General features: G+C 41.8%; 1 protein-coding gene and 3 non-coding genes across 4 annotated transcripts; 2 read left to right on the top strand and 2 right to left on the bottom strand.

The window, feature by feature from the left end:
- Nucleotides 1–9,821: 9,821 nt before the first annotated feature.
- trnas-gcu (transfer RNA serine (anticodon GCU)) lies at nucleotides 9,822–9,903 on the top strand. The gene has a single exon. It is a non-coding gene; the product is annotated as a tRNA-Ser (tRNA).
- Nucleotides 9,904–13,817: 3,914 nt separating this feature from the next.
- Nucleotides 13,818–13,899, bottom strand: trnas-gcu (transfer RNA serine (anticodon GCU)). The gene has a single exon. It is a non-coding gene; the product is annotated as a tRNA-Ser (tRNA).
- A 1,174-nt stretch (nucleotides 13,900–15,073) lies between these two features.
- On the top strand, nucleotides 15,074–15,155 carry trnas-gcu (transfer RNA serine (anticodon GCU)). Its single transcript has one exon. It is a non-coding gene; the product is annotated as a tRNA-Ser (tRNA).
- Nucleotides 15,156–18,926: 3,771 nt separating this feature from the next.
- Nucleotides 18,927–23,094, bottom strand: LOC134310081 (uncharacterized). The gene is made up of 9 exons (XM_062991633.1): nucleotides 22,999–23,094; nucleotides 22,683–22,844; nucleotides 22,490–22,579; nucleotides 22,150–22,268; nucleotides 21,998–22,046; nucleotides 21,663–21,910; nucleotides 21,537–21,579; nucleotides 20,015–21,389; nucleotides 18,927–19,914 (listed from the first exon to the last, which is right to left on the bottom strand). Exons 1-9 carry the CDS (start codon nucleotides 23,092–23,094, stop codon nucleotides 19,808–19,810), a joined length of 2,289 nt encoding a protein of 762 aa, XP_062847703.1. The 3' UTR covers nucleotides 18,927–19,807.
- Nucleotides 23,095–23,333: the final 239 nt, after the last annotated feature.

The raw sequence follows: 23,333 nt of genomic DNA, 5'->3' as shown, positions 1-23,333 counted from the left end.
ATGCTGGCTTTAACTCTATTAAGCAGAGTCTGTTGTCGCTGCAAAAGTTCATAAGCTGGCTGGTCAGGGTTGGGTGGTTTTTGTGCAAGGCGTTCTAACGGTCCCTTTAGCTTGTGTCCTAATGCCATTTCAGCCGGTGTGTAGTTCGTGCTTTCGTGCCATGCAGAATTTATTGCAAATCTGAATTCCGGAATCCATCGGTCCCAATAACGGTGGTTATCTTTCACAAATGATGCAATCATGGTTTTTAAGGTACGGTTAACTCTCTCAGTCAAATTGGTCTGTGGGTGGTAAGCAGTAGTGAGTTTCTGGATCACTCCCCATTCTTTACAGATGGTATTTAACAACTGTGAGGTGAATTGCGGCCCTCTATCAGAGACCAAGTAAACCGGTGTCCCCCAACGAGTGAATATCTCTCGGGTTAAGATGCTGGCTATCTGTGGTGTTCGAGCACTACGGATGGGAAATAGTTCTACCCATTTACTGCAATAATCTACGACCACCACTAGATGTTCATTCCCTTTGCTGCTCCGTGGGAATGGACCCATTAGGTCAACACCTAACATATGTCCAGGTTCTACCACCGGGGTGGATTGGAGTAATCCAGACAATTTGGACAATGTTGGCTTGTATTGTTGGCAGGTCGTGCACTGTTTGCAGTGTATCCATACATCTTTGCGCATTTCTGGCCAGTATGCTACATTGAGTAACCTCTTCAAAGTCTTCATACGACCAAGATGGCCACTTAAAGGGTTATTATGGGCAAAAAGAAGGAATCTGGATCTTAAGGCAGTGGGTATTACTACTTGAAGTATTTGACCTTCTTGGCTGTCTGTAATGCTGCGGAACAAGTAACCATTGTGTTCTACATAATGCATGCCGTTGGGGTTTTTGAGGGTATTTTTTGACGATTGCCATAAGGGTTGTAGTGTAGGATCTTCCCTCTGATGTTTGGCAATCTCTTCCCAGCTAACTGATAAGTCTTCCCCTTTTGGTGTGGCTTGTTGAATAGCAAGAAGACATAGGTTTGCTTCCTGCATCCCGCGGGAGAGAGTGTCTGGAACAACATTACAACCTCCTTTGCGATAGTAAACTTTAAAATCGAATCCTTGTAACTTAATGGCCCACCTTGTTAAACGAGAAGATGGACGAGGTTGGTTGAAAACCCATGTCAAAGCAGCATGGTCCGTAAACACCTCAAAATGCCTCCCTTCTAGGTAGTGCCGCCACTTCTCCACAGCCCACACCACAGCTAGACACTCCTTCTCAGACACCGAGTAGTTCTTCTCGGCATTGTTGAGTAACCGTGATGCATAAGCAATTACATGTTCAGCTTCATCCCATTCCTGTGTAAGAACTGCACCCAAACCCACCTCACTGGCATCGGTTTGGACCTTAAAAGACAAGTTGAAATTAGGAGCGCTCAAGACAGGTGCTTTTATCAAAGAAGATTTGATGTCATTGAAGGCCTGTTGGCAGATAGTGGTCCAATCCCATACAACACCCTTCTTTTTTAGGGCATGAAGTGGAGCTGCACACTCTGAAAATCTTGGAATGAATCTGTGGTACCAACCTGCGAGCCCCAGAAACCTTTGAACCTCTTTTACATTACGAGGTACCGGAAAGTTTTTTACTGCTTCCACTTTTTCAGCTTCTGTCTTGATGCCTTCGCCTGAGATGACATGACCTAAATAGGTGAGAGCTTTTTGAAGGAGATTAAATTTTTTTAGATTAAGGGTAAGACCAGCTTTTTCCAAAAGGCTAAAGACATATTGAAGGTGAATAAGGTGCTGGTCAACAGTGTTGGAATAGACCACAATGTCATCAATGTAGACAAAGCTAAATTTTCCTATTACATCTTTCAACACATGATTCATTAAGCGTTGGAAGGTAGCTGCAGAGTTCTTTAAACCAAAAGGAAGACGTAAAAAATGGTATAAGTTGTTCTTTACCACAAATGCAGTCTTGTGAATGCTTTCTGGGTCCATACTGACCTGCCAGTATCCACTCTTCAGGTCTAAAGAACTAAACACTGTAGCTCCGTGAAGTAAATCGCAGATTTCTTGGACTTGAGGCATAGGAAATCCATCCAGGTGTGTTTTGGCATTTAGGGCTCTATAGTCTACACAGACACGTGTGCCACCATCCTTCTTTGGTACTAAGACCACCGGAGCGGACCAGGGAGATGTTGAGGGTTTGATGATGCCTTCCCTAAGCATAGACTCAATTTCTTTGTCCAGAAACTGTTGTTTAGCCACAGGAATTGGGTACGCTTTTCTTCTCACAGGAATTTCATCCACTGTTAATATTTGGTGACTGATGATGGTGGTGTGACCCAGTTTATCAGTACACACAGTTGGCCAACTCACAAGCATACTTTCCAGCATCCGCTTTTCTGTAGTTGTTGCATCTGCATGTTCCACCAACTGCTGAATGATTCTTGTAGTTTCTGCAGATACTGTTATCTTCCCTGTAGCAAGATACAGACTAACAGGATTGTAAGTAGAACTGCAACATGTAAAACTATGACCATCATCATCTTCAGTGGGTAACCTATAGGTATGATTAGTGAAATCCAAAACAATGCCTGCTGTCAATAAAAACTGTAGTCCTATGATGACAGGAAAAGAGAGGTCGTGGTCTCTCATAATAAATAATTCAATCGGAAAATTCTGTCCATGCAATGTACATAGCCAACTCACCCTTCCCAGAGCAGTCTGCAACTGTCCATTTGCCAGTGTGAACCTCTGTCCTTGGCTGGACTTCCAAATCTCACCATCAAACTTTAATAACCTCCAGTGTGATTCCTGAATCAATGAAAAAGTACTGCCAGTGTCTACTACAGCGTCATACTTGTGACTTCTTAAACATACCTTTTGTTTTGACTTTGTGTTTCCTGTTGGACTTGTCTCCAGTATGCTCTTTCCTCCAAAAGATCTCTTTCCACTAAAGTGCCAAGTCGAACCAACTCATCCACTGTAAAAACGGTCCCCCTTAAAATACTAGCCAGGCGTGGTTTGCAATTAGGTAAAATTGAGTGTATAATGTCTTTCTCTTTCATGTTTGGCTTCCACCGTAGACATAATGCACAATAGCGAAATGCAAACTCTCTGATGTTTTCGTCAGCTCCTTGTTTTCTTTCGCGTAAGCGCTTTTCTAACTCTTCTTCATGGTCTTCAGATAAAAAGGAGTGTAAAAACATGACTTTAAACTGTTTCCATGTCTTAATGTTCTTTTTTTCTGCAAGCCACCAGTCTTTTGCAGTATCCGACAACACAGATGTCAAAGTAGCTAAAATTTCTGGATCACTGAGATGTCTCACAGCTAGATATTCCTCACACCTTTCAATAAAAGCCACCGGATCCTGTTCTGAACCTCCGTATCTGGGGAAGTCTAGTTTGATTGGAGCTGCATACTTTACCACAGAAGAACAGCTGTCTAAACCACCTACTGGAGTGGACGTAGTGGGGTTTGGCACTGGATATGTACTTGGTGTAACAGGCTGCATAGGTGAACTGGGTTGGTATCGGGACATCATACGTTTGAGCTGTACATCTCATCTCTTGAGACAGTCTATAACAGACTGGGTTAAATCTTGTAGTTGGTTTTCCAGATTTTGTTTGACTCTATTACTCTATTTTGTATACAACCACTTGCTCTATAGCATCTCTTTGATTGTCAATTACTACATGTAGATCTGTTACCTGAGTCTCTACACGGTGAAGGCGACTTTGTACGTCTTCCACTGTTCGGTTAAATTTCTCTTCAAGGTTTACCACTCTTTCCATTAACTCTCCTGACAATCCTGCCATTGCGGGGTATTCTTCAGGTGGAGGAGGTGGTAAAAAGTCTTGTTCATCTTGGATGCTTCCTTCTTCCTCTGCATCACCATCTGAATCAATATAAAGGTTGCTGAATGTGGATATAAGGTCACGTACAGGCTCCCGGCGTGTAACAAATGAACCAACAGTGAAATCTGGATCTACTGACCCATCCACTGCATCGGGTTTTGACGTGGCCATAACCAAAGCTATCTATAGATGTATTTATGGACCAGAAAACAAAGAGACTAAAAGCTTTGACAATAAATTTAAAATTGGTTTGTAAATTATGACAAAGAGTATAGCCAACAAAGTAGACACTCTTAAATATGCCGATGATTAAAACCAGCTGGGACGTCCCTGTTCAGGCGCCAATGTAATGATTTTTTCTTTTTATAAACTCGTTATCATATTTTTAAATTAGGGTACCATCCACCAAGAGTGCTTTAACTCATTTTACTAAACATCAAAATCAGAACCTATGAAAAACACAAATCATAATCTCAAATGCCACTATAAAGTCCATTCATTGAATATAAGTCTTGGAAGAGTTCATTGAGTCTTTCAGTCCATAATTTAATAATTAGATAGATCTCACCGGGCCTTTGTAGATATAATTAATTCCATCAAGAGTCTATAGAAGTCCTTGTTGGGTCCAATACAAGATGAAATCCTTTCCAGTTAGTTTGTGAATACTGGGCTTGTTTCCCACAGTCCATCCAACCAGCAAGTTGTTGATGCAAGACACAAACATTTACAATAATTGAATAGAGACAAAGATAATCTTCCAGACCAGAATGAAGAAATAAAAAAAACCTTCTGAAAAAGAAAACAGTACAAACTTTCTATTAGCAACACTTGCATAAAGTTTGGTTAAATATATAAACAAAAGTAACAAACAACTTACATTGAGCTTTAGAACAAACAAGTTCCTCAATAAGGTTCCTTAGCACAGCACATTATAATGTGGTGCTTCTCCAAACCATCTCCATTACCACATGGTTCCCCTTTTAGGTTGAGAATTGCCCTTCTAATAAGATTACTGCCACTTAGTGGTCGGGGTTGGGAATTGGCAGTAACAACTGTTACACACTGACAGGTTGCCACTGTTGGGCCCTTGAGCAAGGCCTCATTGCTTAGATTGTATACTGTCACAACTGTAAGTCGCTTTGGATAAAAGCGTCTGCTAAATGCCGAAAATGTAAATGTAAAGTGCCCATTCTAAGTCATGTCCAGTGTGGACACACGGGCATTAGCAAGATCATTTAGATGATTGCTTGTAAAAGACATTGAACCTAAACACACTGTATGATGATCTATCTCACAACAACTGCTGGTAATGTCCTGGTACTGAATACCACATGACTCCTTCAGTTGTCTTGTGGAGTCCATGTTTGGCACATCAGAGCTTTTTTGACAGCATATTAGATTGTGTTGATCAGTGATGGTATTGGCTGACTGGGCATCAACACATAATTGGCTATGTGTGATGTGGGATGGCTGAGAAGCTGTGATGTACTGTCGAACTGTACAGGGTATTCCTGCCTTGCTGTAACAGAACTAATGTTTATTTCATGGTATGAACATGTACAAGTTAAGATGAAAACACACAGATAATGGGTGAAGATTCTTTTTACTGCTTGACTGCTGCAGTGGACAATCACCAGAATCACTAACCTGGTAAACAATACAAACTGTGATTATCCAACATTAGTCAGGGTGGCCAACTGAAGGTGTGGATGATTTAAGAAGTGTGAGGATACTTTATGCTTTGTTGGCAGTGTTAAATGGTTTTGTAAGTTTGGTTTAAGTAATTGTACTCACAGGTTTTCATCAGGCATGCAGGCAGCTTTACTGAGAGGTTAAAGACCCGAGCACTGAGGGTTGATGGTATTTGAAGTCTTTGGACTGCACCATTTTGGAAATGTTCTATTCTGAATGTATGTGTGGGGGATTGTAAGTTATCCTTTGTATGATATTCTTATATGATTGTGTCAGTGATATTGTCTTAAGGTAATTAATATGAAGCTATGTGAGTAGTGGATTCAGGGATTCAGTGATGTCACTTACAATACAGTTTATACACCTGTGACTCGCTGCAGACTTTCTCTTTTCTCGTCTCACCTTCAAGACCGACAGTACAGCCCGGCGACACTGGGTCAGAGCTACGAATTTTTTCATCCTCTACGGGCTGTGAATACCACAGCGGGATCTGGCAACCTATTTCACCTGGAGCACGCTCCGTGTGAGAATGGGCTAGAGAAGCTGTGTTTGTTACTGGATTTTCTTCATTTCCCACTCGATGTGGAATAAGCTGAAATGGTAACGATCTGCGTGAAACTCAGGTTAGTGAACGCTGTATTTACAACGTGAGTTAGCTCGCTCTAACCTAGAGTGTTACTTGGTTTTGAGTGGAGCACGCTGCTCGAAAAGTTATAGCTCCGAGCGCCAACAGCTCGTCTTTCTTCACCTACAGTTGTACTCGGTGTTAAGTGAAGCCCACCACTCATTCGCTTTAACGAGTGGTTTTCTCTTAATCGCTAAGCTCTACCAGCACAACCCCTTCACCTAGAGTTGCATACTCGGTGTTAAGTGAAACTGACGGCTCGTGATATTACAGCAATAGCCGTTTTCACCTCGAGTTTGTACTCGGTGCAGTTTTTTACTCCTTTTAGTACTACTCAATACTAGGAGTGAAACAGCGATATCAACAACGCAGAACCGTCAAGCTTTTAAACGGTTGTAACCAGTGCTTTGCTGCCTTGGAGACTTATGACAGGAAGGAGCTATGCCCTTCATGTCTTGGGTTGGATCACCTTCGTGAAGCCTTGGTGAACCCCTGCATGGATTGTGCTATTATTCCAATAGACCGCCACCGAGAACGGTTGGCGGGGCTGGAGGTTGGGTGCGAGGCTGCGTTACCCTCAGAGGGACCGGGGCCTATGCAAAGGTAAAAGAGACGGTCCATGGCGCTGTCGGAACGCATGGCCTTGTTCTCTGAAGAATTGTCTCAGCTGAAGTCATTATTTATGAAGCTTAGTGACAAACTAGATGCTTGTAGTATTCCAGAGCCTGAGTTAAAGTTGCCTAAAGGTCCTGATAGTGCTTCAGAAAAAGCGGATGACGCACTTTCTACCTTAGCATCAAATGCCGAATTCTTTCAGGATTTTCTGCAGCCGGGTGGTTCCCCGCCGACGGCTTCAGCGCAGTCGGGTGCGCCAACGGCCACCCCTGAGCACACCGCTCAAGTTGGCCAAACTAGGACTTGATGCCCCAAATCCTACAGCCCCAAAAGCTAGTAAGTTTTTTATGCGGGCTGTCCCTGCCGAAGAAGATTTCACTGCCGAATTCACAGCCGGGTTCCACACGAGTAACCAGCGTTCGCGGGCAAGTGCCGCAGAGCTGGCACTAGCATGCTTGGCAAATGCTGCTTCCATGGGACTTAGCCAGATGCCAGCGGTGGATGCTTGTGTGGCGTCTAAGATGGTGTCTGCTGATGAAGCTTTACGCCCAGACCCACGTTGCCCCAGTGCTGAGTGTAGACGCACTGATGGGATGTTTTCTAAGGCACATGACACTGCAACTAGGATGGTGAAAATAGCTAACTCTCTCTCTCTTCTACTTCTGGCCTTGCAGTCTTCCCTACAAGGTACTGATAGTAGTGGACCGGTGGATGAGCTCTTAAATACAGCCCTACAATCAGTCGGCTACTTGGCCCGGAACCATGGGAGACTGATAGGGACACTGATCCATGGGCGCCGTCAAGTGTGGTTGGCCCAATCATTGCTTTCTGAAACCTGTAGAACGACAATCAGGTCACTGCCCCTGGTGCCAGGATACGTTTTTGGCCCTCCGGTCAAAGAAGCCCTCTAGAACTGAAGCTTCTCGAGGTTTTCACCGCTTTCGCCACTCAGGAGTATCAAACCGCCCTCCACCACGCACGTACTTGCGGAGCTCAGAGCCACAGTCAAGACCCAAGATGCAGAATGTGCCACGCCAGACAAAACCTTCTGTTCGTGGGACCAGGTCAATGCCGCGCAACCCCTATTCTAAGGGGAGCGCCGCCCATAACCGTCACTGACGGGCTTCAGCCAGTGGAGAAACCGCTGAAGACCCAGCACATGACATGATGGGAAAGTATGGTTACAGATCAGTGGGTTCTCAAAGTCATGTCATCAGGCCGTCACCGGCCCCCCCTCAGTTCCTCACCGAGGGTAACTTCAGTGCTAAACAAAGTTCCTCCATTCTCTCAGGAAGTTTGTTCTCTCCTGAGGAGAGGAGCAATAGAGGTTGTGGACCCTCATGTTCAACCAGAGGGCTTCTATTCAACATATTTTGTTGTTCCAAGAAAGGACGGAGGCTTCCGGCCGATTCTGGACCTCTGTCCATTGAATTTCTACCTGAAGGTTCTTCCCTTTCGAATGCTCCACACGGCGACTGTTCTTCGCAGTGTACAAAAATGGGAACGGTTCACCTTAGTGGATCTACGAGATTTGGTCTTTGGACGTTCGTCTTTTGGTTCAGGGCGTTATTCATTTTTCGTTTTAAGATTAAAAATCAAATAACAAACAAGCAGAAATTAAAAAACGGCTCATATTTTAATTTTCCAAAATCAACATTTTATCAGTTCAAGTGAAAATAAACACACGAGCACGTGCATGCGCTGACAAGTGTTGAGAAGACGGAGCAAAAAGTAATAATAACATTACACCGCATCCCGTTCTGACTTTTGTGTCTGCCTTGGTTTTTCCTGCCCTTGTAATTCACACAAGAAGTATTTTTCTTAAAAAAAAAAAAGTGCCATTCTAAGAAAAAAGAATGTTGTTTTATAACGTCTCACCTGTCATGTAATGTGAATTACAAATATATTGTCTGGCCCTAGTTAAGAATGTTAAGTGTACTATGCTAGGGCATAGGGAGCGAGTGTGTAGGGAAGATATCAGAAATGATCGTCTCCGGCTGTGTCTATGTTTTTTTGCACTGAGCTTGTGTGACAGTAAACCCCCACTCAAATGTTTGGACTTTGAATTATTTTACATTATTTTACATCACCGTCGTTACAACATTAACATTTACATTTTTTTTTTACCTCAATTCTGTAATACAGACATAACTAATCGTACACGTCACTGTGTAACTATTACATCATTTAATGCAGTTTAATCAGCGTTCTGCTTCATGCACTTTTAAGAAATAGCTTTAACTAAAAACTAACCAAATAACTTTTTAAAATATATTTAATTGTTGTTTGCTCCTTGTTTACTGCAGAGTTAGTTCGTGCAATTTTATTTATTTTTGGATGTTTATTGGCCGAGAACAAGACATACTATAATACAAGATAAATAAATAAATGAGTCTTGGACGTCAGGCGATCATCAAGTGTAAAACTAACTTGACCACGTACAACGTCCAGTACGGAAATCACTTCCCCATAATGTTTGTTTTTTGCAGATAGAGCAAATATCTGCACGTCACAAATTCAAACACAAAAGTCAGAACAACAGGAGACGCGTCGTTACGTTATTATTACTTTTTTAACACTTGTGCTTGATTTACACTCTCTATATGTTAAGTAAATACGTGCATGTCAGTGCACTCCATGTTTTCCCGTTTTTCAATATTGGTTTTTGAAACGATAAAAGAAAAACGGCTCGTTTTCTTGTTTTTCAACTTTGGGATTTGAAGTGAAAAACAAATGACCAAAGGTACACGGACCTGGAATGTACCAGAGGACACGTCTCTAACATGAACAGCAAAGTCACAGTGCAAGAATAAAAACACAAAGACACGTTTTAGAAAACTTTTTTTTTGTACCGATCTGTATGGCATTAACATTATTTTAAAAGAACGGCTGTATTAAATGACCTGTTTCTATTTGGTGTTACAGTTGTGTTTTCTTCTGGTGAGTGGTGCCAATATTTTGCACAGAGCTGAAAGCAAGAGTTTCAGGGGTATTGTTCAATGGTCTGTTTAAAGGTCTGGTCTGGTTTGGCTGGATGGGACGAGGTGGCCGAGTGGTTAAGGTGATGGACTGCTAATCCATTGTGCTCTGCACGCGTGGGTTCGAATCCCATCCTCGTCGAAAACAACACCTTTAAACATTGAACAAATCCCTTGAAACTCTTGCTTTCAGCTCTGTGCAAAATATTGGCACCACTCACCAGAAAAAAAACACGACTCTGTAACACCAAATAGAAATAGGAATCCTCCTCTGATCTGAGTGCAGGTGTTTTCTTTTGTAATTGAGTGTGGCAGAAGGCTCTTCAGAAGGCTGGATCGGCCTGAAAACAGGTGAAAATGGTAACACAAACGTACTGATTTGCTACCTATTCACCTGTTTGTTCTTAGTTCATTTTAGTTCATTTTAGTTCATTTTATTTATATAGCACTTTTGCAGACAATAATGTCTGCCCAAAGTGCTTCACAAAAAGTACAAATTTACATGTACACACATACATATACACACATACATATACACACATACACAAACACAATGACATAAACCCATCAATCTCAACTATTATCATAGGCCATAGCATAAAAATAAGCTTTTAATTTAGTTTTAAAACAGGTCAATGACGATGCAGCCCTAATCTCTAGCGGCAAACTGTTTCACAATCTTGGGGCCGCAATTGAAAAGGCCCGATCTCCTTTTTGCTTAGATCTGGATCGTGGAACAAAAAGAAGTAGCTGAGATGACGACCTTAAGGCTCGCGCAGCCTCGTAGTAACAAAGCAGGTCCTTAATATAAGCTGGAGCCATATCATTTAATGCTTTAAAAACAATCAATAAAACTTTATACTGTATTCTAAAATGAACAGGTAGCCAGTGTAAAGATGCCAGAATGGGAGTAATGTGATTTCTTTTTTTTGCACCAACCAAAAGGCGAGCTGCTGCATTTTGAACCATCTGTAAACGGCTAATTGACTTCTGGCTTAATCCTAAATACAACGCATTACAGTAATCCAACCGAGATGAAATAAATGCATGAATTACTTTCTCTAAATCATGTTTAGAGAGAAATGATTTAATTTTAGCAATTTGCCTCAGTTGAAAAAAACTGCCTTTGATCACAGCACTAATTTGCTTATCGAATTTTAATTCTGCATCAAAAATAACTCCCAAATTTCTTACACATGGTTTAACATAGGAACTAAAAATTCCCAAATCAGGTAAATAAGTCTGTACTGACTTGGGTGAACCAAACAGGATAACCTCTGTCTTACTATTGTTAAGCTGCAGGAAATTATTTGTCATCCACCTTTTGATATCTAAAACACACTGTTCTAGTCTTGCCAGAGAACACTGTTGGCCAAGACCCAAGGGAATGTACAACTGTAAATCATCTGCATAACAGTGAAAATTTACATCATGGTTTCGAATTATTTGTCCTAATGGCAAAAGGTATAAAGAAAACAATAACGGACCTAAAATTGACCCCTGGGGAACCCCACAGCTCAATACGGAAGTGGAAGAGTACTGGTTAGCTATATTTACTGCAAAAGTTCTATCACTAAGGTAAGACACAAACCAGTTCAGAGCCACACCCTTTATACCTACGCATTTTTCCAATCGCTCAATTAAAATGCCATGATCAACTGTATCAAAGGCAGAAGATAAATCTAGCAGGACTAGCACTGAGCAATCACCCTGGTCTCCAGCCACCAAAAGATCATTAGTCACTTTAAGCAATGCCGTTTCTGTACTATGTAATGATTTAAAACCTGACTGAAAAAGTTCTAAGATGCTATTTTCATTTAAAAAGTGTATAAGCTGTTTAAAAACTACCTTTTTCAATATTTTAGATAAAAATGATACTTTAGAGATTGGACGATAACTACACAAACTTTCTGGATCCAAACTATGATTCTTTAAAAATGGCTGGACTACTGCATGCTTAAAGGTTTTAGGAACGATAGCTGTAGTGAGAGAGGTGTTAATAATTGTAACTAGATCGCAAACTAGTACATCAAAGGATTCCTTTAATAGCCAAGTGGGAATAACATCAAGAGGAGATGTGGTGGTCTTCATGTGAGAGACAATTTCCTTTAACTGAAAAGGTGACACTGGTTCGAAGCTGTCAAATATAAAGGTGTTTGTTTCTTGGACAAAAGAAAAGTCATCTTTCATGGGCGTAAGGTGACACCTAATCTGTTCAACCTTACATAAAAAATATTTTAGGAACTCTTCACACCTTTCCACAGATGCATCACAGTTATGAGAGGTAGTAGGGCTGAGAACAGAATTGATCACATTAAACAAAACCTTTGGCTTGTGAACATTATTTACAATTATTCTTGAAAAGTAGTCAGCTCTAGCTGTTTGTACAGCCACTTGAAACTTAACCAGGCTAGCTTTCAGAATATCAAATGATATTTGTAATTTATCCTTTTTCCATCTGCGCTCTGCTCTTCTACACTCCCTCCTAAACACACGAAGCTCATCATTTAGCCATGGCTGTGACCTAATTTTAACATATTTATCTTTATAAGGGGCAATATCATCTAAAATCTCTGTGCATGATGAGTAAAACAAATCCACCATTTCATCACTACTTATTAATACCTGAGTTTTAATATCCTGAGCTCTCACTGAAAGATCTGCATATGATACAGCAAAATCCTTTGCTGCACACGATTTAAAAATTCTAGAAGAACATCCTGGATTTTCATTGACTCTTATCTTTTTGGCCAACACCAAATCAAACATTAAGGACTTATGGTCTGAAAAAGCCACATCCTCACCCATAACATTATCCACCGATAAGCCATGGGCCAAGACTAAATCTAAAGTGTGGCCTCGCTCATGTGTAGAGCCGCTATTACACTGATTAAACCCAAACGAGTCAAGTAATTGAAGAAAGTCCTTTACCAATGGTCTATTAGGGCAGCATACATGAATGTTAAAATCCCCTAAAATCAAAATTTTATCTGAAATGGTAATAACTGAGGACAATAAATCAGAAAAGTCACAGATAAAATCTGTGTTTATTTTCGGTGGTCTGTATACGAGTATACATATTACAGGATCCACCGCGTCCACCTTTACAGCCTGTGCCTCAAAAGTGGAATATTTTCCCACCGACACAAGGCTACATTTAAATATGTTTCTAAAAATTAACGCGACTCCACCGCCACGACCAACCGTTCGCGGTGAACTAAAAAAGCTGCAATCAGCAGGACAAAGTTCAGTAAAAGGGGACAATTCATCAGGATTTACCCAAGTCTCTGTTAAAAATAAGAAGTCCAGACCCTTAGACTTAAAATACTCATTTAAAACAAATGTCTTATTCAATATAGATCGCGCATTTACCAAAGCCAGCCTCGTTGCCAAACTCTCCTCCATTTCATCCATAGTTATCATAAAGTCCAAAGAGTGAAGATTAGTGCAGTCTACTCCTCTTCTTCTGCGCACATGTGATCTCTGCTTTACGTGGCAATTCTGATTGTGGCTGCTTATCTGATCCGGACAAACAGCCACAAGATCAGCATACATTCCGCGTGTACGATGAGTGATAGTCCATCGTGAATAAGCATCTAGAAAATGAAAGTTTTCACAACCTGCGCGCACTAGGCGTTTTATCCGCACCAACACGCCGCCTCTCTTTCCCCTTTTCCTGCTTCGTTTCCTTTTCCGAGGAAAGTAATACGGCAGGTGGGAAAAATGTTCCGGTAGAGTGAAAAAGTCCGGGTCACAAAACCTATGTCCTCTGACAAATTCGTTTTGATATGTCACAGCAGCTGGCCGAAGTTCCAACAAAGTTGAACGATTGTAGGTCAAAATAGCTGATTCAGTTGACTGAATAAACAAACTTACAAACAAACACACACACAAAATTGACAAATTAAAATGCCTAAACAAATTAAAATGCCTAAACAGGAGCAGACGGCACGCCAACAGACACACTGGCGCCTTCTTCCTCATATGGTCAATAGGCGGCGATATTTTCAAAGCAAACCAAGTTAATTCAAGAGAGCTTTTAAAAGTGCTTTAGTTCGACGAGGATGGGATTCGAACCCACGCGTGCAGAGCACAATGGATTAGCAGTCCATCGCCTTAACCACTCGGCCACCTCGTCTGGTCATGTCCAGTGGAATGCTTTTCTGGTCCAATTGCAGATGTGTCATTTGGGGTGGAAAGAGCCAACACAGACGTTTGAAATTGCTACTCTTACAGCCGTTTGCTTTTCCACACATGGTCAAGAGGCTGCAATGTTTTCAAAGCAGACTGAGGACATTTGAGTGCGCTTTTAAAAGTGCTTTCACCTCGAAGAGCACAATGGATTAGCAGTCCATCACCTTTTTTAAGATTTGTAAAAGACTAAAAAGCAGAGAGCTCATTTTATTTTAGTTCTCTATAAAACCGGCTGTCAACAAATAATGCACTAATGCAGCGTGCCCACACATTCTGGTAAATATCCAGATATTTCTTAAATGGGAGCGTGTGTGAGTAGTACCAATATGATTTAAAGGTGAGAGCTTAATTATCAAACCTGAAAGCAAGTGCGTCAGAGTTTAGCTTGATGTTAAAAGGGCTGAACTTCAACGAGGATGGGATTTGAACCTACACGTGCAGAGCACAACTCGGCCACCTCGTCTGGTCAAGCTAGGAGGAATGCTCCTCTAAACTATTTCCTTTTGTAATCGAGTGTGGCAGAAGGCTGGATTGAAAACAGGTGAAAATAGGTAACACAGACGTACTGAATTGCTTCTCCTCACGCCTGTTTGTTCTTCCTCGTGTAGTCAATAGGCGGCGATGTTTTAAAAAGCAAACGGAGGTCATTCAAGAGAGCTTTTAAAAGTGCTTGTACTTCGATGGGATATGAACCCTCGCGTGCAGAGCACAATGGATTAGCAGTCCATCGCCTTAACCACTCAGCCACCTCATCTCATACTGAATGGTGAAATACGTTTCTGGGCCGATCGGTCAGATTGATCAACCCAGGCAGCTTGTGTCTTTGTGTCTTTATTCTTGCACTGTGACTTCGCCGTTCATGTTAGAGATGCTCTTAAAAAATTACAAGGGATTCAGGATTTTGTAGATTTGTAAAAGACTGAAGTGCAGAAAGTTCCAGAGTACCATTTTATTTGAGTTCTCTTTAAAACTGTCTTTAATGACGCACTAATGCAGCATGCGAGCACATTCTGGTAAATACCTAAAATACTTCTCAAAAGGGAGCGTAGCTGTTCAAGCCACCTGGGTTGATCAATCTGACCAATCGGCCCAGAAACACATATTACCGAGCAGGCTGAGACGAGGCGGCCGAGTGGTTAAGGCGATGGACTGCTAATCCGTTGTGCTCTGCACGCATGGGTTCGAATCCCATCCTCGTCGAAGCAAAAGCACTTTTTAAAGCTCTCTCAAATGTCCTCAGTCTTTGAAATTGAAAACATTGCAGCCTATTGACCATGTGTGGAAAAGCAAACGGCCGTACGAGTAGCAATTTAAGATGTCTGTGTTGCCTCTTTCCACCTGATTTCAGGCCAATCCAGCCCTCTGAAGCGCCTTCTGCCACGCTCAAATTCAAATGACGCATCTGCAATCGGACCAGGAGCATTCCTGCCGGCTCTCGTGCGTTTCTGGTCTGACTGATCAACACGTCAGCTTGAACTGCTGATCTATTTGCATCTGATTACTTATGTAATCAAGGGTGATCTAACACATTAGCCAAGGACGAGGTGGCCGAGTGGTTAAGGTGGTGGACTGTTAATCCATTGTGCTCTACACGCATGGATTAGAATCCCATCCTCGTCGAAAACAACAACTTTTAGGCTTTTGATGCATGCTCAATAAACCAGCTACACAAATCCACAAAGTGGAAACCTTTAAACCACGGGAGGTAACTAATCCGTATGTCATTAACATCATATTAAAAGAACTGCTGAATAAGATGAACTGTTTTTTTCTTGTTAGTAGCACCAATATTTTGCACAGAGCTGAAAGCAAGAATTTCAGGGGGTTTTGTTCAATGTTTAAAGATTTGCAGATAGAGCAAATATCTGCACGTCAAATATACAAACACAAAAGTCAGAACAACAGGAGACACGTTGTTACGTTATTATTACTTTTTTAACACTTGTACTTGATTTACACTCTCTATATATTAAGTAAATACGCACTCGTGTGTTTATTTCCAGTTGAACTGATAGAAAATGTTGATTTTGGAAAATTCAAATACGAGCCGTTTTTTTATTTCTGCTTGTTTGTTATTTGATTTTTGATCTTAAAATGAAAAACGATTAACGCCTGTTTTCTCGTTTTTCAATATTGGTTTTTGAAACGATAAACGAAAAACGGCTCGTTTTCTTCAACTTTGGGATTTGAATTAAAAAAGGAATGACCAAAGGTACACGGACCGTTCCGATAGCACCAGAACACAGACGGTTCCTACAGTGTGCAATTATAGCCCGGGTGTTCCAGTTCAAAGTTCTACCCTTCGGGTTATCTCTGAAAACCCTTCAGAGAAAACGTCACACCTTGATGCTCTGAACAGAGACCAGACTGTCAGATTGGTAAAATCTTCAGATAATACTGCAGGACCAGAGAGACCCTGCCATCAGAGGCCAAAGGTATTGCCCATTATTAAAGAAGGACAGTACTAGTAATGCTGCAGGGGCTTCTGCCAGCCAAACACCTGAAAACCCAACTGGTGAGTAAAAGTTTGACATGAGGTTCTGTTTAAAATTTATTGTCAAAGTTCATGTAGTTTCATTTTAACATTCATTCTTTGTTTCTTTGATTTAAAGGCAAGAAACAAAAGAAGAAGAAAAGTGTTCGTTCTTTATTCATGATGGCCTGGAAAGTGGTGAAACGGACCTTCACCAGAAGATCCAACAAGATAGCTCCAATCTAATCGTCCACCATTTATTTTACCACCAGCCAAAACTGAGCAGAATTATACACTCCTTAGCTAGATCATTATCAGGGACATGTCTTGGGTCCTCGCTTAGAGAGACCTGAAGAACCACGTTCCACCAGGAAGACTTCATTGTTGTTAGACTTGTGTGCAATCCTGTCTTGTGTGCGCCGCCTGAAACTCGGCATGAGAGTGTCGTTCTTAAGGTTCTCGTGGCACCAGGTCCCAAGCTCTCTTGAATATGGCAAAGGAGCTGTGGACATGGGCGCATCCAAAGTTCCTTTCTCTGCAGGCTGTTCACCTAGCAGGGGCGGCCAACAGGACAGTGGACGCCCTCTCAAGGCAGCCTCTGAGCCCCAGTCATTAGAGACTTCACCCAGAGATGGTTCATCTAATATGGGAGAAGTCTGGCCAGGCACAGGTTTCTCCAACTGTGGCTCTGGCCCTTAGGGCCAACAATGAACTCTCCTCATGTCTTCTGAGAGTGCAAAATACTGTCCTGAATGCTAGAGCAGCATCTACTCGAGCTTTGTATGATAGCAGGTGGCAGTAATTTGTGAACTGGTGCACGGAACAGTTGGTTGACCCTCTTTCCTGTTCAGTGGAAACAGTGCTTTTGTTTTTACAAGTGTTGCTGGACTCAGGGAGGTCTTCATCCACCCTGAAGATCTACGTGGCTGCTCTGTCGAGCCGGTTGACCTTGAATAACGGTGCATCTCTAGACTCACACAAGCTTGTTGTGGCCTTCTTCAAAGGTGCGAGGAGGCTTAGACCCCCCCCTCCTTCCGTGGTTTGCCCACCACTTTGTGACCTTCCCTTGGTGCTTGAATATATTTGTAATGCTCAGTTTGAGCCTCTGGACCAGGTTGGTCTCAAGTGGTTGTCCCTAAAATTAGCATTTTTGCTTGCTATTGTTACAGCAAAGCATGTTTGCGAGTTGCATGCGCTTTCAGTTAGCCCCAAGTGTCTCAGATGGAGCCTGGATGGGGCATCCGTTACCTTGAGACCAAATCCAGCTTTTCTTCTGAAAATACACAGGACAGAATTTATCAACCAGTCCATTAGTCTAGTGGCATATAGCGATCAGTCTGGCTCCAGGCGTCCTTTACCCGCATGGTCATCTGGTCACTCTGTCTGAAGAGTTTCCACATCTTGGGCCGCTTTAAGAGGGGTCCCCATTGCGGAGGTCTGTGCGGCGGCCACTTGGTCTTCGCCATGTACGTTTTCATGCTTTTATAATGTGAATGTTGCAGCCTCATCTAGCTTGGCACCGGCTGTCCTGTCCCTTACCACGAGTGGAAGTTGAAGCACTCCTCGTGACGGCGTGGGCATAAATCATCCACTACTTAAGTACCGTAAGTACCAGGGTTCCTGGTCACTCGGAGTATGAGAGACGTTCCAGGTTCCTGAGGAAGTCTGCAGCGAGTCACAGGTGTATATATTATAAGTGACATCACTGCAGGGGTCACGTGTGACTAATTTGGTATACAATTATCTCGGTCTAGAGCGCACACGCGCGGGATCATCCACTACGTAAGTACCGCCCTGGCGGTCATCCACTACTCACATAACCACAGTTACAGTCGTAACTAGGGTTATTTATTAATGTAATGATGTAATGTAATGGTTTAACCTAGACCAATGTATGCTTGATAATGGTGAACTTGTGGAAATGCTGAGTTACCTGTAACTGGTTTTGTCTAATAACACAGAGTATTTAAGAAGCAGACTTCAGCCAATGTGGGCAGAGATATTTTCTTTTTGTCAACTCTTATGTTGATAATGTATTGTAGGAATACTGATTAAACACACTCACACATTCAAAACACCAATAAATATGCAGTGTATTGTTGATGACCAGTGTAAAAATGACATGAAACCCTATTTAAGATAAATCAGGTGTGATACATAATCACATCTTTCATTCTTGAGAATCAGTCTTGTCCACTTAGGGTCGAGGTGGCTGCAGGTTTACATACTGAGCAGACACACATTTCAGCTGATTTTACCCATGTGTTATCAGTTGGTTTTGATCTTCAAATAATCGGTTATATCAGGTGTAGTTCCTGGCTGGTCATGAATGCTATAAAAACCTGTAGACACACAGACTCTTTGTTTTACATGAACAAGTACCAGGATCCTAACTGGATCTAGTTTTGATCCACTGCTGGACTGTTCCTCCTGTGTTACTGTGTTACCTCTTAAACAATCAACATTTTCAAAGTGATTAAAACCTCAAACAAAAACCATTTTTGCATCAAGGATCAGTGTTGAAATTTTATTGGTTAAAATGTACAGAGAATTAAGCCTAGAGTGTCCAGGAAAATTAAGCAGCATCCATCCTCTTCTGGCTGGCACTCCGAGTCCTGTGTTGTTTTTATATTGAAGAAGAAACACAGCTGGTACAGATGTGTGCTTGGTCATGTGGCTTGTAGATATGAGCATATTAACACTCCTAGCTAGATCATCACTCTGGACATAACTTGGTGAGGTTTTTCAGAGAAGCAGGTGTGATGTCTTCTTCCTGTTCTTCAGAGGAAACTCTCTTCACCAGAATAGTCACCATGAAATCCTGCAATCCTGGGATGTTTGAGGGATTTTCTGCTCCTTGTGAAGGTAAATGAATCTTTTAGAACTACAGTTCCACAGGTGAGAATGTAAGCAATGCTGAACAGGTACATGTTGAGTGAAATAACCTTTCAGCAATCGAAAGTACTCAGAAAGACCAGGAACAACAGATGCTGCCAAGCCAAGATGGTACCAAGTAAGACTGTGGGACAGCAGAAATACCTCACCCAAATGTTACCAAAGAAAACTCAGAGCAGAGCTCTCGATAATGGAGCTCATGACTGAGAATCAAAGTGGAGAAAGGAACAAGACTAACCATTCATGATAATCAAAAGTGACCAACATGGCACAGATCACAGTAGTGCCAGATAAAAGTTGGTTACTAAAGAAGGAAGGTGACCTCCTGCTGACAAAAGTCTAACAACAATGAAGTCTTCCTGGTGGAACGTGGTTCTTCAGGTCTCTCTAAGCGAGGACCCAAGACATGTCCCTGATAATGATCTAGCTAAGGAGTGTATAATTCTGCTCAGTTTTGGCTGGTGGTAAAATAAATGGTGGACGATTAGATTGGAGCTATCTTGTTGGATCTTCTGGTGAAGGTCCGTTTCACCACTTTCCAGGCCATCATGAATAAAGAACGAACACTTTTCTTCTTCTTTTGTTTCTTGCCTTTAAATCAAAGAAACAAAGAATGAATGTTAAAATGAAACTACTACATGAACTTTGACAATAAATTTTAAACAGAACCTCATGTCAAACTTTTACTCACCAGTTGGGTTTTCAGGTGTTTGGCTGGCAGAAGCCCCTGCAGCATTACTAGTACTGTCCTTCTTTAATAACGGGCAGGACTTTGGCCTCTGATGGCAGGGTCTCTCTGGTCCTGCAGTATTATCTGAAGATTTTACCAATCTGACAGTCTGGTCTCTGTTCAGAGCATCAAGGTGTGACGTTTTCTCTGAAGGGTTTTCAAACAGAGCAGATCCCAAAACCTCTAGAACCAGAGAGTTGATAACATCTCCATTCACATCTGAAGGTTTCCTTTGAGCCTTGCTGATGGTACCAATGTGTGGCTGGATGTTCTTCATTACTAATTTATCCCCCATGATCTCAGAACCAGACTGAGCTTTACAATCATGTGAGAGTGAAATGAAGCTGCTTTCTGAAGAGCTGGAGGAGATTAGCTCACTGGCATCCAGGCTGGGTGATTCCTGGATCTGCCTTAGGATGCCACTGATAAGGTCACTGATGGCATCACTGTTATCTGGTGAGATGATTTCAGTTAAAGACTGGTCTGATAATTTCCTTTGGATTCCCACCAGAGTTTCACTTACTACCTTTTTTGATTGTAAGCTCAGCTGGGAACCAGAATCTGAGCATGAGCACTGGGTCGGACTCTGGCTTTCATCTGTGGTGCCACAACTTGCCAACATGTCTGATTCTATAGAATTATCTGGTGAAGATACATCAGACATATCTGATGTTTCCTGTAGTGACAAAAGTCCTTCACTTGCAAGAACTGATATCACCATGTCTAAGGTCTGTCCGACAATATCTTCACTCATGTTTTCTATCTGTACATGTTGGCTAGTTGGGCTGGTCCGAGACTGGCACGTTCTCTGAGGTCTAAATCCCAGAAAGGTGACCTCGGGTTCCTCTGTGTTGGAGAACTGAAAACTAGTTTCTGGTTCTTCCACTGGTGTAATAACATTCCTCTCTCTGATAACTTCAACAGAGGAGACAGAAGACGGTGACGGACTTGGAAGTTGAACATCCAAGTCCAGGTTCTCAAAATCATCAGCCTTGTCATTGCTCTCTTCCTGCTGACATTTGATCAGAGATGCAGAACAGTACAGCACCTCCAGCACCAACTTCTCAGCCGTCGAGAGTAAGGGGGGTGTATTCACTGATTCATCAGAGGAGCTCATTACTACAGAGCTCTCAAAACCCCCAGAACTGTCCGATTTAATCCCTGAGCTTGGTGATTTTGTAAGATTCTGACTCAAGACCAAGTCTGGAAGATCCACACTGGTGGACTGTGTAGGATGAACAAATTCCACCAGAGCGGGAAGCTGATTTTCTTGTACTTCCATCACTGTAGTGGTTTTGATCCCACTAACAAACTGCTTCAGATCCTCCACCTTCATCTAAAGTACAGAGAAAACATGAAATGTTAAAATTAGATCTTAAGTTAAGGTTTTCAGAGCAATTCATCTGATCTGTAGTAAGACCTGTTCTAATTACAATCCTGAAGATACTGTAGACGTATCTGAATAAAATGATGATACACTCACCAACATACTTGCAGCAGCTCCATCAGCTGATTGACTAAATTTCCTGTCACATGAAAACCAACAATGAAGAATTTTAGTCACACACATAAAATATCAGAGCTTTTATTCACTGTTTAAAGAACTTACTGGATTGAGTTCTCAGTGGGTGAATTCTCTAGTGTTGAGTCCTGAGCCAGCAGGGTGCCCTCGGCCTGGTCATCAGCAGGTGAAATGGTCGAGCCAGACGAACAGGGCAGTACAAATATTTTTTGTACATTTTCCAGTTTAGAAGGAACGTCCACTGGTGTTTGTGGGATTCGACGTTCTACACGGAGCTCTCTGAGAATTTTTTTCTCCATTTCCTCCAGCTCGATCCTCTGATTTACCTCCCAGGCCTAAGCACATATTTTATATAATGTTTGTATTGAAATAATCCTGTCCAACACCATTCTCATTAAAGTGTAGTAAAAGTATTTTCTCACCTTTTCAGCATAGCTTGAATTGCTGCCTTGTTTTACATTTTTCTTGAAGCTTTACATAGAAAAACAAACATCATTGAAAATGTCAATATGAATAAATGAGTGAGAGATTTAATACATGATGGAGGTGAAACTGGGAAGCCATAAAGACTCACATGTTCCTGAAGGTGCTTCTCTCTCTATAGATGAGCCACTCTTTCATGTGAGCAGCACTGATGTTCTCAGGAACTCCACCATTGAGTTTCAGCACCATGAACTTCTTCAGTAGCTGCTTCTGTAACCAGAAATGATCATTTGTTAGTGCTGTAGGCACCACCCACACTTTCACACTAATGTATTTTACTGTAGTTTCATGAGTGTAGTGAGGAGCTTATACTGAATCTGAACACATCAGTATTCAGAGCAGATCCTTCTGACTGGGTTTAAATCCTCCTCAGACAGTTGCTGAAAGGGGTTTTGATGATGGTGGTGGAAATACTACAGGCTTCATGTTACCTGCTCTTGTTGGTGAAGTTTGTTCCAGCTCATCAGCACTCTTCTGATGTACCGCATGTACTGAACTAGATCTTTCACCGAGCACAGCACCTAAAAGTAATACAGCGCTAGATCAGAGGTGCCAGTAGACCTTCTGACATGTTAAAGGTGTGAAATGTTCAGTTCTTGTTGGTTTCTGTTCTAATGTGTGTACCTGATCGTCCTGAATGATGAGACCCTGTTTGAGCAGATGCTTTTTCCTTTGTGGCTGGTTAAAGAAGTTCTTTAAGTGTGGATCGTGGAGGCAGTTGTAGGATCCACACGTTATTTCCATGTCTTTGTCCGACGAGTCGAATTCTGCCGATTTCACAAACAGCTATGGGAAGAACCAAAGATAAAAACACTGTAATATTACTTACTAAACATGATCTCACATTCAAGTGTGGAATCCAAAGTTTCTAATCTATTTACTGATTTAATAACTGAGTGTCATGATTAGAGTCGAGAGTAAAACTTGTTTAGGTGCTTACACTTTCTCCTAATTTTCCCCTGAAGTATTGTAGTGAAGGCTCCTGGAGATCAGGAACCTTGGACTGGACAACGTCCACTTTGTTCACTCGAGGCATCTGGAAGCACAAAAGAAACAACATCATGTTTAATTTCATATTAGAGCTTTTTTAAAGAAACCCACATTGCTGCAAAGTCTCAGAAAGCCTCAACAGCCTAAAAAGTATCCACACTCATGTAGCTTTAAAGGTGCTGTGCAGTGGTGTAGTGCTGTCTAAATCAGTGTTTATAATGGAACTAGCCACGCCCCCTTACCATTCTATACATATTACATCTTCTATAGATGGTAAAATATAAA

This window comes from Trichomycterus rosablanca, chromosome 1 (assembly GCF_030014385.1).
Source record: "Trichomycterus rosablanca isolate fTriRos1 chromosome 1, fTriRos1.hap1, whole genome shotgun sequence".
In the NCBI taxonomy this organism is placed as follows: Eukaryota; Metazoa; Chordata; class Actinopteri; order Siluriformes; family Trichomycteridae; genus Trichomycterus; species Trichomycterus rosablanca.
This window is presented reverse-complemented; position numbering and strand designations above follow the sequence as displayed.